General features: G+C 37.8%; 1 protein-coding gene across 15 annotated transcripts in view; it reads left to right on the forward strand.

Moving 5' to 3' along the window:
* The window catches only part of LPAR1 (lysophosphatidic acid receptor 1), a 171,266-nt gene that overhangs the window by 94,837 nt on the left and 60,384 nt on the right, over positions 1-16,045 (forward strand). For all 15 annotated transcript variants that reach the window (XM_015117082.3, XM_077965302.1, XM_077965306.1 and 12 more), the window contains 1 exon segment: positions 7,756-8,503. In XM_015117082.3, the coding sequence (XP_014972568.1) occupies positions 7,756-8,503 (748 nt within the window).

Here is a 16,045-nt window from a genome sequence, read left to right on the forward strand (position 1 = left end):
ATGTCTTTTGAGATGATCATTGGCTTGTTTTCTCTCTTTGAATTTGTTAAAGTGGTTAATTATGTAACCAAATTTTTAAATGTTAAATCATCTTTGCATTCTGGAATAAACCCTATTTGGTCATAAGAAATATATATACATACACACAACCCATTTAGTTATACATACACGCACCCTATCGTGTGTGTGTGTGTGTGTGTGTGTGTGTGTGTATCTTGAAGATGCATGTTTTATTTACTTGCATTTTATTTAGAAACTCTCATTTATGGTCTTAAATTAGATTAACTCATCATTTATCTTGTTCTTACTCTCCTTGTTTGTTCTTGTAACATAATTCTACTGGCTTCTTATGGGGTAACCAAATAAACTTTGAAAATAAATAATAGCAAGTAATTTTAGGTAGGCTTCAGAACAAACGGAAGTCGAATGTTGAGCCACAGTAACATGTAAGATGGGAGTGGAGGCAATGGAGAGAAAACGTATCAAGGGAAGAGGATTACCTTCAGACTTCTTGTCAAGTGTGCATGTTAGAATATTAAGACTAAGCATTAAGGAATAGAAGCAGTGTATAACTGTTGAACCAATAGAAGTGGAAAAGGGAGAATGCAGTTAGTTCAGTTTTGTCTTTAATCATTTATTATCTGACATTCTTGGGTCTAATCCTGCTGTGGACTGTTCTGGGGATTCTCACATGTGGCATCCTCCTGTGTTTTTTCACTTTTGGAAGATGAGTTTATATTCAGTGGGGCTGGTTTGAGAGAATCCCATGTGACTGTGTTGAGGTCTCCTCCTCCAGAGAAGTTTGGTGTTCGCTAGTATTAGGCGGTGAGTGGGAGGAGAATGGGGATATCCCAAACTCGGGACCTTGGTTTGTGTTAATTTTTTCTCCTGGGGGTTCTCAGACTTGACGTAGTCTAACTTCAAATCCCAGCCTTGTATGATTTATGGGACTAGAGTCATGATTTCTTAAGGGACTCTTTATTTATTTATTTTCCAACCTGGAGCCTGAGCTCGACAAAACTTCCTTGTTCTTCCCAATGCAAGTAGGGATATCTTTTTTTTTTCTGATATACACACTTACTGATATGAAGATCTTTGAGGCTGCTAGCTTGATGGGTGGGTCTTAATTCCAACTGACTGCCTCAGTCAAGCCCAAGGGCTTATCTTGTTTCCCAGTAGTATTAAAGCCCTGTCCCCATGATCTCTGACAGTCTGCTGCCTGGACAGCCTTTCACCTTGGTTTAAGTTCCCTCTTAGCTTAGCAGTGCATCTAAGGACTATTTATTATGCTTTATCCAGTACATCTTAGTGTTTTTAGTGAATTTTTCCATTCCTTCCTCTTAGGACTGACACAGAATTCTCTTCGGAAATCTGGCAAGTACGATGATGTGTTCCTTTTCTCAGCATGGTAGAAAATGGGCTATAATAGATAAAAAGTGCTTTTATTAACTTACAATTTATGTGTTCCACAGTTTCTTTTTGCCTATGTGTATATCACATTGATATACATTATTATTTTATAAGAAGTAGCATTTTATGTACTTTTTCAGATAAACCTCCTAAAATTTACTAGTTGCATATTCTTCAGCAATTTTAAGTATTCTAGTTTAAAATCATTTTTAGTGGATCTCAGTATTGTTTTGTGGCCCATTTTCTAGTTCTTGTGACAAAACACCTCACTTTTGAAAATGTCCAATTTGAAGCTCTAAGAAGGGCGAGGACTTTTTTCTTGTTAATAGAGACTTAATGGAATTTAATTAAATTCTATGCTGTCTCTTTTCTAATCTTTTTTGGAGAAAGAAAATAGGCCTGATTATTTTGAATTTAAGAATAAGAATTTAAAAAGTCTTAGAGGTCATCCTTACCTTAATTTACAAATGAGACAACTGAGATTCAGAACAGTTGTGGAACGTACTGAAAAACAAATTAGCTGGTTGAACATGAGAATGCTTAACCAAAGCTGCAAATCAGGCACCCGCCTTGCCTCACTCTACTGTATTTTAATGGAAGTGGAGGAAGTAAGTTTTTTTGATTTATATCTTATTACTAGTTCTTTATCAGCAGAGATTACAGTCTCCCTTAGAGTATCTCAGTAGAGTACATATTTACATTCATATCTAAATACTAAACCACATTGATGTAATTACTAGTATGTGAGTTTATGCCAACTGTTCCTTTTTCCTCTTGGCTAATGCGTATGTAATTGTCTTTCAAGAGATGAAAGAACACATCAGATGTACTATGAGTGGCTCCATGGCAGGCGCTTGGGTGCATTAGTCATACCCCTAGAAGGCATAATGCAGTGCCATGCCCAACTTGGTATCCTATTAAAGTTCATGAATGTGTACATGGATGAATGAAGTGCATGGTGAAGGTGAACACCATATGTGACGCTTTAGAGTTTAGGCTTGGCAGATTTGTTATAACTTATTTTGAGATCACACAATAAGGTGAGGTAAATTTCTGAGATTTGGAACATCTATTGTACAGAGCAGCTAGCGAGATCACTTCCTTTGAACCCTCTCATCTTAAGATAAAATAATTGGTGGATGAGAAAAGGCCATGAATATGAACTTCTCTTTTCAGTTTTGAGGACAACTTAATTTGGGAATAATGCTATCTTATTTAATGTTTTTGTTGCTTGGGCAGGGTAAAATTCTATAACTTCTTATTACAGAGAAGTTTCTAATTATAGTGATTTGGATTTCATAATGAACTTTTTAGAAAAGTACTTATTGAACTTTGTATGATGTATTTTTGTTCTTCCCAAAATTTCTTGCAATAAATATGAGCTACTTTCTAAAGATGAAAAAATCATCTATAATCTCACCTATGTAAATTTTGCAAAATTGTCATTCTGTATATTGCTTATGCATTCCTCCTATTTTGCACTCTGTTTTTCTCCAATAATACAAAAAGTTGTCATTCTGCTTTAGTGTAATAATTATTCAATTCAGTGGTTTTTGAATCAGCATATTTAAATTTATTTTTGAAAACTTGTCACAATTTAAATCGTCTCATTTTTACCTGAGTAATAAGATAAAATTAATATGTTTACATTCTGCTTCCCCATTTCAAGTTTTTATCTACACAGTAAGTAATTTTAATCCCAGATTATTATTAAATTGCTATTTTATTAATAGGTATAGCTTCTTTCAATAATTATTTTTGGTATTTGCTTTAAGTTTTATAACCCTATGAAGAACAATTATTAAGAATCATGTTCTGTGGGTTTTAATGCTTGCTGCCAGGGTCTTGTATTTACTGTATGTGTGTATTTGTTTTTTTCTTTTCTCATGAGCTAAATAGTATATATACTTTCTCTACGAAGGAAATGTAGATGCCATTCTTTCTGAATACTTACATTTCTGTGACTGTTCTTTGTTGTCCTCATATGAAAACATCAGTGTAGTTGGCTGTGTATCTCAAGAAATTTCTCTGCATAATGGATCTGGTTTTTGAAATTCTGATTTTCTCTCTCTTTAGATATTTGACTTGTTATTTATTTTTTCTCTAAACTCTTACAATTGTTCTTTACCATTGAGATCCCAAAATCTCATCAAGATATGCCTACGTTTTAGTTGCTTTTAATTAACTTTGTTTTGTAATCTATGTAAGTTTAAATCAGTAATCTGAGACCTTTCTTTTCAGGCAATAACTTGTCTTCTGTTTGGAGCTGTGTTTCTTCAGGTTCCTTCTGATCTTCCTTGGATTCCTGGTGCATCTTGAATTTTATTCCTATATGTGCCTTCTTTTCTTTTGTTCCTGCCATCTCTGACTCTTTTCTGAGTGTTGGGTGAATTTCTTAAGTCTTCTACCTGCCATTTCAGTTTTCTGTAATTTTTATACTTCATTTCATTGTCTGCATTGCCATTTTTAATTCAGAAATTGTTTTTCAGTTTGTTCTCATAGGCACAATGATGGCTTCCAAAGATATCCATTACTTAATCCTCAGAACCTGTGACTACTACCTTGCATAGAGAAAGGGACTTTTCAGATATGTTTCAGTTAAAGATGTTGAGATGGGGAGGTTCTCCTAGATTTTTGGGTGGGCTCAGTGTAATCACAAGGGTCATTGAATGTGGAAGAGTGAGAGAGAAGATTGAGTGTCAGTCATGTGAGGAAGACCTGACTAGTCATTACCAGCTTTTGAAGATGACAGGTGACCATGAGCCAAGACATGTGGGCAGCCTCTAGAAGCTGGAAAAGACAAGGAAATGGATTCTCCCCTAGAACTTCTGGAAAGAAACGCAGCCCTGCCCTCTCTGTGATTTTAGTCCCATGAGACCTATTTTGGACTTCTGACCTCTAGGACTGTAAGATAATAAATTTGTATATTTATGCCACTAAATTTATAGCCATTTGTTAAAGTAGCAATAAAAAACTATTTTTGTGAAGTTTTTACTGATTTCTTTTGTCTTCCTAATGGCTTGTTCTATTTTCAGTGTTACTATATTAACGAAACACATTGAGGACACAAATCAGAGATGTCCCATCATTTAATCTTTTTCTCTTTCTCTCTCTTCTTTTTTTTTTTTCCCCTCCCATACATCTGCTTCAGTGGGAGGTGATTTCTTCTTTGGTGGGAGATGAGTGGCCACCTCCTTTGATTATATTTTTCCCCGTTATGTTCCATAATTGTTTTTCTGTCATTATAGCACTGACTATCTTGCTGGCTTATAGTCCAATCGCAGTTAGATTGGATTCTCTCTGAACCATGTGGGTTTTCTAAGTCTGTCAGCTCCTGAAGAAGTAGGAAAGCCCATTCACACTGCCCTTCTGACTGCCATTGGAGGTACTTTCAGGGTCTCCACTGCTTATTCTTTCGACCTGTTGCTTTCTGCAGACGATAAGAGAGGGGGTTTAATTCCTCTCTTTTAATTCCTCTATTGTCATAAAACCAACTGAAATTCCTCTCACTTCTTCTGAAGCATATTATACACTCCCAATTTTTAATTCCTGGTGTATTTTCTACTCTTTCAATATTTAGCTGCTAATTTTCATGAAATACAGAGTTCTTATCCAGAATCCTCTTAGTATAGGATTTTAAATCTGAAATAGAACTTATGTATAAGTTAGTCCAATTTCCTCATTTCACAAATGATAAAACTGAGTTTCAAAAATCATTTAAGTTATGCCATTAAATATGTATGGTTTTTATGGCATTACAGTTAATTGTTGAGAGAAAAGAAATGGCACAAGACAGGGCACTTTTCTCTACCATTAGAGAAAATCTGTCAGTTTTACTCATCTTTGTACATTGTGGCTTAAAGAGATAATTTATACTTTTTAATTTTGCCATCCTTAACTTTATAGTTTTTCCCTGTGGAAAGGGCTAAGAAGCTTCTTGTATCTCTCCTTAACTTTGTTGCTACTTGGTGTTCAGAAGTTGGAATGCTGTGAAATAATATATGCTTGATATTTGGTTTAAACCTTTCTTGATTCAGAGAAGGTAAATGGTTATAGAGACTAATGAAAAGAACAGACTTTTATATTTGTCTTGACAAAGTTTTAAATATCCTTTGCAGAAAGGAAAGTTGTAAAGTTTAAACATTTTTGGAAATATCTTTAATTTATTAAGGAAATCAATATGTATTTAGCATGTAGTCCATAGAACAGTTGAATACTATACAACAATGAATATAAGCAAGCTAGAATCTCTGCGTTTATAGGGTTTCATAGCCTAGTGTAGAGGGGATCAACAAATAATTAAGCAATTATGATACAGTGATTCCTTGCACCAGCAGCCTTGGGATTACTTGGGACCCTACCTCAGATCTACTGAATCAGAAGTTCTTGCGGGGTATGTCAGCAATCAGTGTTTTACAAACTCTCAGGTAATTCTGATACAGGAAACCAGTGTTTTCACTGTTGAGAACCAGAGTTGAGAGAGAGAGCACAACACATTAAATAGCGCTGAACCTGAGAGTTTGGAGTCATTAATATCTTGAGTTGAGGCTGGAGAGGCAGGTAAGTAAGGTCTGATAAGATGATTGAAGAGTTTAGACTTTTATCTAACGTGTACTCATAAGCCATTAAAACATGTCCAGTGGGGAAACAGCTTGATCAACTTTGTCTTGTTTTTTTGTGATGGAGTCAGGGTCTTGCTTTGTTACTTAGGCTGGAGTGCAGTGGCATGATCTTGCCTCACTGCAACCTCCACCTCCCGGGTTCAAGTGATTCTCCTGCTTCAGCCTCCCAAGTAGCTGGGATTACAGGTGCCCACCACCATGTTAGTAGAGAGGGGGTTTCACCATGTTGGCCATGCTGGTCTTGAACTCCTGACCTCAAGTGATCCACCCACTTTGGCCTCCCGAAGTGCTGGGATTACAGGTGTAAGCTACCGTGCCTGGGACTGTGATCTCTTTAAGAAGCAGACAAGTAAACAGATAAATAATTATACAGTGTATTAAGTATAATGTTTGAAGCATAGTCTAAAAGCTATTGAAGTCTAGATAAGGAAAGAGACTTTAGATGCCTGGGTAAGTCAGAAGACTAACCACTTAAGTGTTTCACATTGTTCTTGGAAGTTTCAGTGTTTGGTAAACATTTATGTACAACCTACGGATATTCAGTAGAATATTTGATCAAAAATAGTGGTTAAAAGTGTCATATGTTTTGGGTAATTTATTAGATGCAAAGCAAAATAAAAATGAAATAGTAGAATGTGAACTGTCTTCAAGATACATTTTTTAATTTTAAGGGTCCCAGGTAAGCTTACAGCTTCAAGAAAAATGACTTACTCTATGTGATGTACAATTTTCTAATTTCTCTTTTGTTACTTATTTTCTAATTTTGTTTAAATATATTATTATATATAATTACAATTTATTATATATTATGATATATGTAAGTAAATATATATTATTCTGTTTTACACTGTCTCAATCCTTTTTAGATTTAAGTGAGATTATAAATAATAAGGAAATATATTCTTATCAATGATGTTGAAGAATAAGTAAACATGTTATAAAGCATTGTCACTCCATACTTTAAAAAATACGCTGCATCTAATCTAAGTATATTTTACTTGTAGAGAATTGTCAAAGGGCCACCTACTCTTTGGAGGTTACGTTGGGTCCTCCAAAAAGAAAAAAATTCTGAAATGTCATAGATTGGTTGACGAGTCCTATTCTGAGGTTAAGGAGTTATGGGGGTAGGCAGTGCTGACCACAGGAATGTTGTGCAGCAAATGCTGGCTTTGGGCAAAAAACCTTTGATGCACAGTGACTTCTTTGAAATATTCGGAATGATGGTCCTTGTGGGAACCTGCATTACAAAATGTCTGTCCCACATGGAACATACTATGTGAGAATAGAAATGGAGAATAATAGGGCAATGATACCCTATCTAGAAACCAACTGTGTTTACAGATTCCCTAAATAACAGATCAAATAGATTTTACTATGGTAAATATCCAATTGCAATGTTCTGCAAAATTTTTGTCTGTCTCATATATTTTGAGCAAGATTTCTTGGCCATGTGGCTTTTCTAGTAGACTTCAATGACGTGAAACCACTAAACAGAGACCTTGTCATTTATTTAACTCCAACTGCCTTTAATCTTGAGGACAGTAATATTGTGAGAAACCTTGGGGTTTCAACATAATCACAAGATGGTATGCAGGATCAAATGTTCAAATTATTTGCTTTTGTTTTTCTGTTGCATGTACTATAGAAGTCTTGTGTTGTCTATATAAGCTTTAAATTTGGACCTGTGGCTTCTTTTTCATCATCTTTTCTCCTTTTCTTTTAGTTCACAGCCATGAATGAACCACAGTGCTTCTACAACGAATCCATTGCCTTCTTTTATAACCGAAGTGGAAAGCATCTTGCCACAGAATGGAACACAGTCAGCAAGCTGGTGATGGGACTTGGAATCACTGTTTGTATCTTCATCATGTTGGCCAACCTACTGGTCATGGTGGCAATCTATGTCAACCGCCGCTTCCATTTTCCTATTTATTACCTAATGGCTAATCTGGCTGCTGCAGACTTCTTTGCTGGGTTGGCCTACTTCTATCTCATGTTCAACACAGGGCCCAATACTCGGAGGCTGACTGTTAGCACATGGCTCCTTCGTCAGGGCCTCATTGACACCAGCCTGACGGCATCTGTGGCCAACTTACTGGCTATTGCAATCGAGAGGCACATTACGGTTTTCCGCATGCAGCTCCACACACGGATGAGCAACCGGCGGGTAGTGGTGGTCATTGTGGTCATCTGGACTATGGCCATCGTTATGGGTGCTATACCCAGTGTGGGCTGGAACTGTATCTGTGATATTGAAAATTGTTCCAACATGGCACCCCTGTACAGCGACTCTTACTTAGTCTTCTGGGCCATTTTCAACTTGGTGACCTTTGTGGTAATGGTGGTTCTCTATGCTCACATCTTTGGCTATGTTCGCCAGAGGACTATGAGAATGTCTCGGCATAGTTCTGGACCCCGGCGGAATCGGGATACCATGATGAGTCTTCTGAAGACTGTGGTCATTGTGCTTGGTAAGTTTTGTCTTGACTGTAACTTACCTTATAGATTCTCAATGACTTAACATAAACCACATTTTTTTGTGTGACAGAGGTAACCAACAGTATGAATATTCACCAGGTATATATGCAGGAATTACAAGGGGATGAGGCACCTTTATATTAAATGTCAGCTTATGAGTCTTTCTAAAATTATAGAATTAGTGTTAGGGAAACATGGGTCTCAGTGGTGTAGTATAAATGATGATGATGTAAAAAATGTCATTGAAGAGTTTGGCTGTCTAATATTGAAAATACCAGAAATACCAATCAAACTCGTTTTGTTTTTCTTACAGCCTAAATTGTGAAACTTTTGCATTGTGGTTTCTGTATTACGTATTTTCAGACAGAAAGTGCTTTCATAGAATATGAATATGCTTCCATGTATAGTTATTTTTATTAGTCTATTCTGTAATTGCTACTACATTATAGGTAAGTATATCAAAGTTTTGTATAGATTTACTGAACAAAACAGATTGGAATTAATGATATTCTCTGACCGTCATCTTCATGAAAACTTCCTTCTTTTCTATTAATTTTCTATTTGTAGTAATGGAAGTTAATCCATATTTCAAGGTGAAGAGCAAGATTTGTAGAGTCAAATACCTTCTGCTTTTAAATAAGCATTGTTTTTCTTGGATGAAAAATTCATAGTAGTGATCAAGAGGAACATATTTATTCAGTTATGTATGTAGAAGGTAGTTAAAGATCACCTACTATGTTCTGGCTCCTGGAGGTATACCCATGAAAAGGACAGATGCAGACATTTCCTTTGGAGCTTAGAATGAGAATTTTTAAAAATAATTACCCAATGGAATTACACATTCTCCATAGACTGTATTCAGGTTAACATTTGATCACATTAAAAAATCTTTTTTGAAAACCTTTTATCATTTCATCTTTCCCTATGGAAATTGAAAACAAAAAAACAAAAAAACAAAAAAAACCATTTTATCACCTCCTCTTTCCCTGCAGAAATTCAATGGGAAGTTCCTATAATTCTCTGTGCTCCAATTTGTATAGCATTTTTGAGTGAATGTAACATGGGATTATGTGGCTCCTCTGAAACTTTGGGAGTGACCTTAATTTTAGCCACTGAAATGAGACAGGGTCCTAATGATCATTATATAAAGTAGCATTCGGATTGATGCATAGGTCTTGTCTGTTTTGGTTAGGGTGAATGCATCATAGACATCATTTTCAGCTATACTCATTGTTGACTGTCTTGTAGACCTGTGAGAATAGCAACTAAGCCTTGGGATCACTGACACACCTAAAAGCCTGCCTCACTAACTGAAACACAGAGGACCCCGTCACCTCAGATATGAGATTGTCTTATTTCATCCAATGAAAATTAGTAGTAGAACTACAAAAATGGTTTCTCTGTATGTTTATTAACAGGACCTTAAGCACACCTGTGCCACAAGGCCGTATTTTCCATAATGTGGATGAAACACATCTTCGTTTACCATGGATGCTATTTTTGTATGAAATAAAACATGAGACATTAAATAACAAGAGACTTTTTATCTGTATTGACTCAAATGTTTATTTGCTGATGATCTAAATGTTGGTTGACATTTTTTATATGCGTGAACTTTTTCTATTATGAAAAGGGCTACTCATAGTTCACAGAATTGCCAGCAGCAAATGACTACTGAACTTGGACTGTTAACTTGCCAAGTTCTTGTTTTAATTTTGACCTTTCTATAATATCTTGTGTATTCCAGTGTGCAAAGTACTGAATGATTGACATACTTTTGTGCCTCATTGGGTTGTTTTTCACGTTGAAATAATAATTTTGAGGCTATAGGAGCTAGTGTTTCAGTGTACATCTGCCCTAAATGCCTCTTTCTCATGCCCAACTACTACCACTATACAACCACTAACTTTAAAATAACAGAAATAATATTTAAACTAGTATACTTCACAAAGATAGAATGCAGTTGACATCTCTGGAATAAAGAGCATGATTTCTAAAGCTGTGGGATGGAAGAAGTTTTAGAACATGGAAAACCCCATCACAGTGATAGGTGAAGGTATTTGGTGAAGAAAGATGGGAATATGATTGTGATAGGGGAAGCAGAAATTAAATGGACCGTAGCCTTTTTGAGAAAAGTGGTGAGAATCAGAGAATGGGCAGGATGTGGGCAGGGAGTGGTTGGAAAGCTTAGAATAGGGAAGTCGCAATCTTTACAGATGTTTTTCAAGGCGTGGTGCCTAATGCCATTCCTACAATGTGCTCTCCTATTTGAATTGTAAGTGTCCATCCTTAGATAGGCATGGTAACATGGGAGACATGGGTTGGTCTTGTCGTAGTGTAGGCAAACCCCAAAATTGGGGCTTAGCCTGGGAGAGTTCTTGACTCTGCCCAGGAAAGAATTCAAGAGTGAGCCAACAGTGAAAGAAAGCAAGTTTGTTAGGGTAACTGTACAGCAAAATGACTGCTCCATAGGCAGAGCAGGGCTATCTCATAGGCAGGGTAGCATAGAGCAGCACTAATAGATTGCTGACTAGTTATATTTGTACCCATTCTTTTTTCTTTTTCTTTGAGACAGGGTCTTGCTGTATCACCCAGGCTGGAGTGCAGTGGCATGATCTTGGCTCATTGTAGCCTGGACCTCCTAGGCTCAAGCAGTCCTCCCACCCAGCCTCTCAATTAGCTGAGACTACAGGTGCATACCACCATACCCAGCTACCCAGATTTTTTTCTTTTTTTTTTAGAGATGAGGTTTTGTCATGTTGCCCAGGCTGGTCTTGAGCTCCTGGGTTCAAGTGATCTTCCTGCCTTGGTCTCCCAAAATCCTGGGATTGCAGGCATAAGCCACCATGCCTGGGCGCCCACTCTTAATGATAAATATAATTAAACAGGTTATTCATGAACTTCCTAGAAAAGGGATGGGGAGTTCTTGAAACCATGTAAGGTTAACTTCCATTGCATTTGTAAACCGTCATGGTGCTGGTAGGAATGTCCAATGCATATGTATTATGATTCCTGGTCCTTGCGGGTTTGGGTTGGTTTCTTTGCTACATCCTGTTTTGATCAGCAGGGTTGTGAAAACAAGTCCTGCTGATCTCCCACTTCAGTAGGAACAAGAAGTCTGGTCTACTCGAAGTTCTTCTCTTTGTAAATTAGTCCATTGATAATTCTGGTTATTTTACCTTAGTTTGTGCACATTTGGTTTTTAATATTTTTCTTCACTGCCAGATTTCCAGGTGTGTGAGAGCAGGCAAGATTGTAATGATTTGTTGTCTGTTTTCTCCACATTGCCACATTGCCTGCCATGGCTATCTAGTAGTCAATGAATGCCGAGGAAATGCATGTGATGACAAAACCAAGTTTCTGTGCCTTCAAAACTGAAGACCAGAGCCATAGTGAATTCATTACAGTAAATGCCACTTTATTCAACTATGTGGGAGCCAAACCTAGTGACACATTTATGTTCCATGCCTTCTAAAATACAACAGCCTGGAAGATGCCTGGCTACAATGGGTGCTCAGTAAATAATATGTTTGTTTTACTTCCATTTATTCTGGGAATGATTACTCAGTTTCCATTTTAACTTCATCAAAATGATCCCTGGGTTTTAGACCTATTCAGTCTTCATGATCAAGAGAAGAATTTGTTGGTCAGCAACTGACTTCCTGTGAGTCAACTTATATTAAAATAAAGGCATCTTTGAGATTAATGGTGGGCAATACCAATGGCTGATTTTTAAGCATGATCTTGTATTAAGCTGCTTTTGAGTGAGTACTGGATCTTAATAATTATTTTTGGTTGTGAAATACTTATCTGGCATAAATCAGGTGCTACCTTAGAAATTTGTATTTGTAAATTACAACCCTATGGAGTATAGGTACTGTTACTGATTTGTTATCCTTATTTTCCAGATGATAAAAACTGAGGTAAGGAGAGGTTAGGTAACTCTCCCACAGCCACACAGCTAGTAAGTATAGGAACAGGGATTCAAGGTCAGGAGCTGGGATTCAAGGTTGGGCACTTGGGTTTCAGAGCCCAAGTGTTTTTCCCCTCCATGTTATTCTACTTCCCTTTAATCAAAACAACTAGCAGCACATGCTGTATTTAGTTATAACATTTGAACGGCCAGCAATGTGCTATTAAATTGAAACACTGTGATCTCATTTGTTTCTGTTGAAACTGCCTAGCTTTGCTGCCTGGGCAGAGAAAGCTTTTAAGGGAGCAATCTTTTCTTCCTTTTGCCTCTGATGACTCTCATTTCATCCACCCTTTTCCACTGTTTGGTATTGCATTAGCACTAACTGATGGCTTCTGATTGAGGGAGGATTTTGTTCAAGGTATAGTTAACTTTAAGGTTCATTGCCCTGGCATGAAGTCATGTTATACCCCTAGGCTTGAAGTCTCCCTACTTGACATTTTACCAAGAATTCCTTCTGAGTCGGTTCCACTATTGAGTCAGAGTGGCAGTCAAGATGTTCTTCCTTATTTGACCACAGCGTGTCTTGAATTATAAGTCCTTTCCTTTCTGGCTGTATTCTTTGTGATGACACTTCTGTCTGAGAAACTTAGAAAGGAGGAAATCCAGAATTTGAAGAGAGAAAATCATGGTTAAGATGTGGAGGTTTTTACATCTGAGTCCTGGGGAGAGACATAAAGTAAAATGAATCCAGGTGTGACTTACTTCTTTGGAGAAGAAGAGGGAGACACTGTTTTTCTAGTTTGATCTGTTCTGGTTGGAAACTATCACCATGGAAATCAAATTACTCCTTATGTCTTACATACTCTGTGCTAGGGTCAGTACGCAGCCCTACTCTTCCTGTGTTGTTTATAATCTTACATCAAGGAGTTACATTTTCTTCATTTTACGTTGAGGGAACTGAATTAGGATAGGATAAATAACTTGTCTAAGATCATTCTTTTGGTAAGTGGCAGAACTGGAAATCAGCTTTCAGATTCTTGTAGACCATGCCTTTTGACCACAGGACACTGACTCTTCACATACCATGGTGACTGTCACCAGTGGTGACGAAAGTGGCGGGAGTCACATAAGTTTAAGACCATTGTTTTCTTGTTCACTCTGATGAAAGATTTAATTTGGCTAGTATCCTGTTAGCAAATCTATATGTGCTTCTCTTTTCAGTTTACTTCAATAAACATGTTGTTGAGTGCTAATTGTGTGCTAAGGGATAAAAGAAAAAATTCTTTACAGAGCTTATGATGTAGTAGAGGAGACTAAAAAGAGTTGCAAAGCACTCGGGTTCATGTGCTAGTAGAGGTATGGGCAGCGAGTGATGACGAGTAGAGGGATGGGAGGGGCTCCCAGAGGAGGCAATCTTGAGCTGGGTCTTGCTGGATGTAGAGGAGCTTGCCTTACTGTAGCACTGGGTGGAGGAGAAGGTGACCAGTTCATGAGCAATGATGATCACCTTTGAGGGACTGAAAGTAGTCAGGTGTGATTAGCATCTAGTGGATATGCCGGATGGAGTTTTGACAAGAGGGTCAAAACCTTTGTAACATACTAAGAAATTTGAGCTTCTGTCTGTGGGAGATGGGAGATGGTGAAGGGTCCCCCAAGATCAAATGAACACCAATTCCTTATAGGCAGCATCCTCACATAATGTATCATCCAAACACGCTTTTGGGAGCAAAAACAGGCACTAACTGTTGGGAATCTGGGATAACAGGAGTAAATCAAGACTGTTTAGGGCAACCTAGGATGTATGTTCAACCTCCTCTGAGGCTCTGCTCTGTTTGTTCTTTTTTTGTTTTAGAGACGGGGTTTCACCCTGTTACCCAGGCTGGTCTTGAACTCGTGAGCTCAAGTGATCTGCCCACCTCAGCCTCCCAAAGTGTTGAGATTACAGGTGTGAGCCACCATGCCCAGCCAATATTTTTTCTCTAGGTTCTCTTTCAGCTTTTCAAATGCAGCTTTCAACACTGGACTTGTATTACTGTGTATAATTGGTAAAGCTTTTTTTTTTTTTCTTTTTTTGGCTGGAGTCGGTCCAGATTTAGAATTCTTAGAACTTGAAAGGATCCCTAAAAATTACATCATTCAACTCCTACATCTTACAGATGAGGAGACTGAGACCCCCAGGTTAATTGAGAACTTCAGGTCTTAGTTAGCTCATGATCCAAGGCAGGATCCAGGTTTCCTGACTTCCACTAAGGTGCTGTTTTTACTGCCCCTGCCTTGTTCACTCCCATCCACACTTTCCATCTTCATCTTTTTTGGGAACTTCAGCCATGTGTTTATGTGGCTAGCCAGGATTAGGTGTAAACATTGTGGCTGTGAAGGTAACTGGTTCTCACAGAAAGAGTTTCCTTGAATAGGTCTTCTTATAACCAACTGGTAATCTCCCTCCCTAATGAAACCTTGAAAAAAGTCATTGAAACCGAATTGCTTGTACATTATTAGCTTTTCACATATATTAACATCCTGTTAGCTTTCTTGACAACAGCATTACTATTTTTCATTCCACTTGGTTTTTATATTAAGTTTGTGCTATCTCTCTCCTCTCTCTCTGTCTCTCTCTGTGTGTGTGTGTGTGTGTGTGTGTGTGTGTTTGTGTGTGTGTTCACTTATATTCAGTAAGTCAGGGCACCTCTGGAATCTACTCTTTGACAAGAACTCTCTGGATGATTCTGGGCAAGTTACTTTCCCTGTGTGTTAATTTTTTCTGTAGGATGAAGTTGACCAATTTGATTTCCAAGATTTCTTAGGACTCTATTCTATAAATAAAATTATAAGGACAGTAACTACTGTGGATCAACCATGTAGAGCTTTCTAGAGGAAAACTTGAAAGGGGATTAGGACAAACATAAGAGACTATGATTCTTCTTTGTATAAACGGTGCATCCCACCTTCTTTTTAATTTTTTAAGGCTAGTCAAGTAGAATAGTGGGAGTGGAGAAAGAACAAAGAAATCTGTAATTGGTTATGATCAATTAGTTGTACACCTCCCTGCACTCGGACCAGCCATTACCTTCTCTAATATTAAGCGTTTAGATGCACTATCCCCCATTAAAGGGAGTGGTGAGTGTATAAAGGATCCTCTCAAAGAGATGAATCTGGGGGCTTTACTTTCCTGTGGATTGCCATGTGGCAGGAAGGGAAGACTTCCCAATTGGTCCTGTTGCTGGGGGCAGGGAGTGGACACAGAGTCTCTTATTCCCTGGCCACAGGTGACCAGCTACACATTCTGTTACTCTGAAGAGGAACTAAAGCTACCTCAAGTCTCCTCAGGTCCCAGTGGCATCCCTGTAAAGGCCTCTTTGAGGAAGAACCTGAGAGAATATCCATGAGAGCCTCCATTGTTTGGCCAGCCACTAGGCATGGGTGGTGGCCAGGAGACAGTCCTTGCAAAAGTCCCACAGTGCTTCCCAGACCCCACACCCTGGGCTTGGGTCAAAACAGAAAACAACTTTCAAACACCAGTTCTTTATACCCTTTTGTTGCCCATCTCCATTCAAATATTTTTTCTCAGAAGAAACATTTAAACAGAAACAGAAACCAAAAATACCGCGTGAACCTAACA

This window comes from Macaca mulatta, chromosome 15, assembly GCF_049350105.2.
Source record: "Macaca mulatta isolate MMU2019108-1 chromosome 15, T2T-MMU8v2.0, whole genome shotgun sequence".
In the NCBI taxonomy this organism is placed as follows: Eukaryota; Metazoa; Chordata; class Mammalia; order Primates; family Cercopithecidae; genus Macaca; species Macaca mulatta.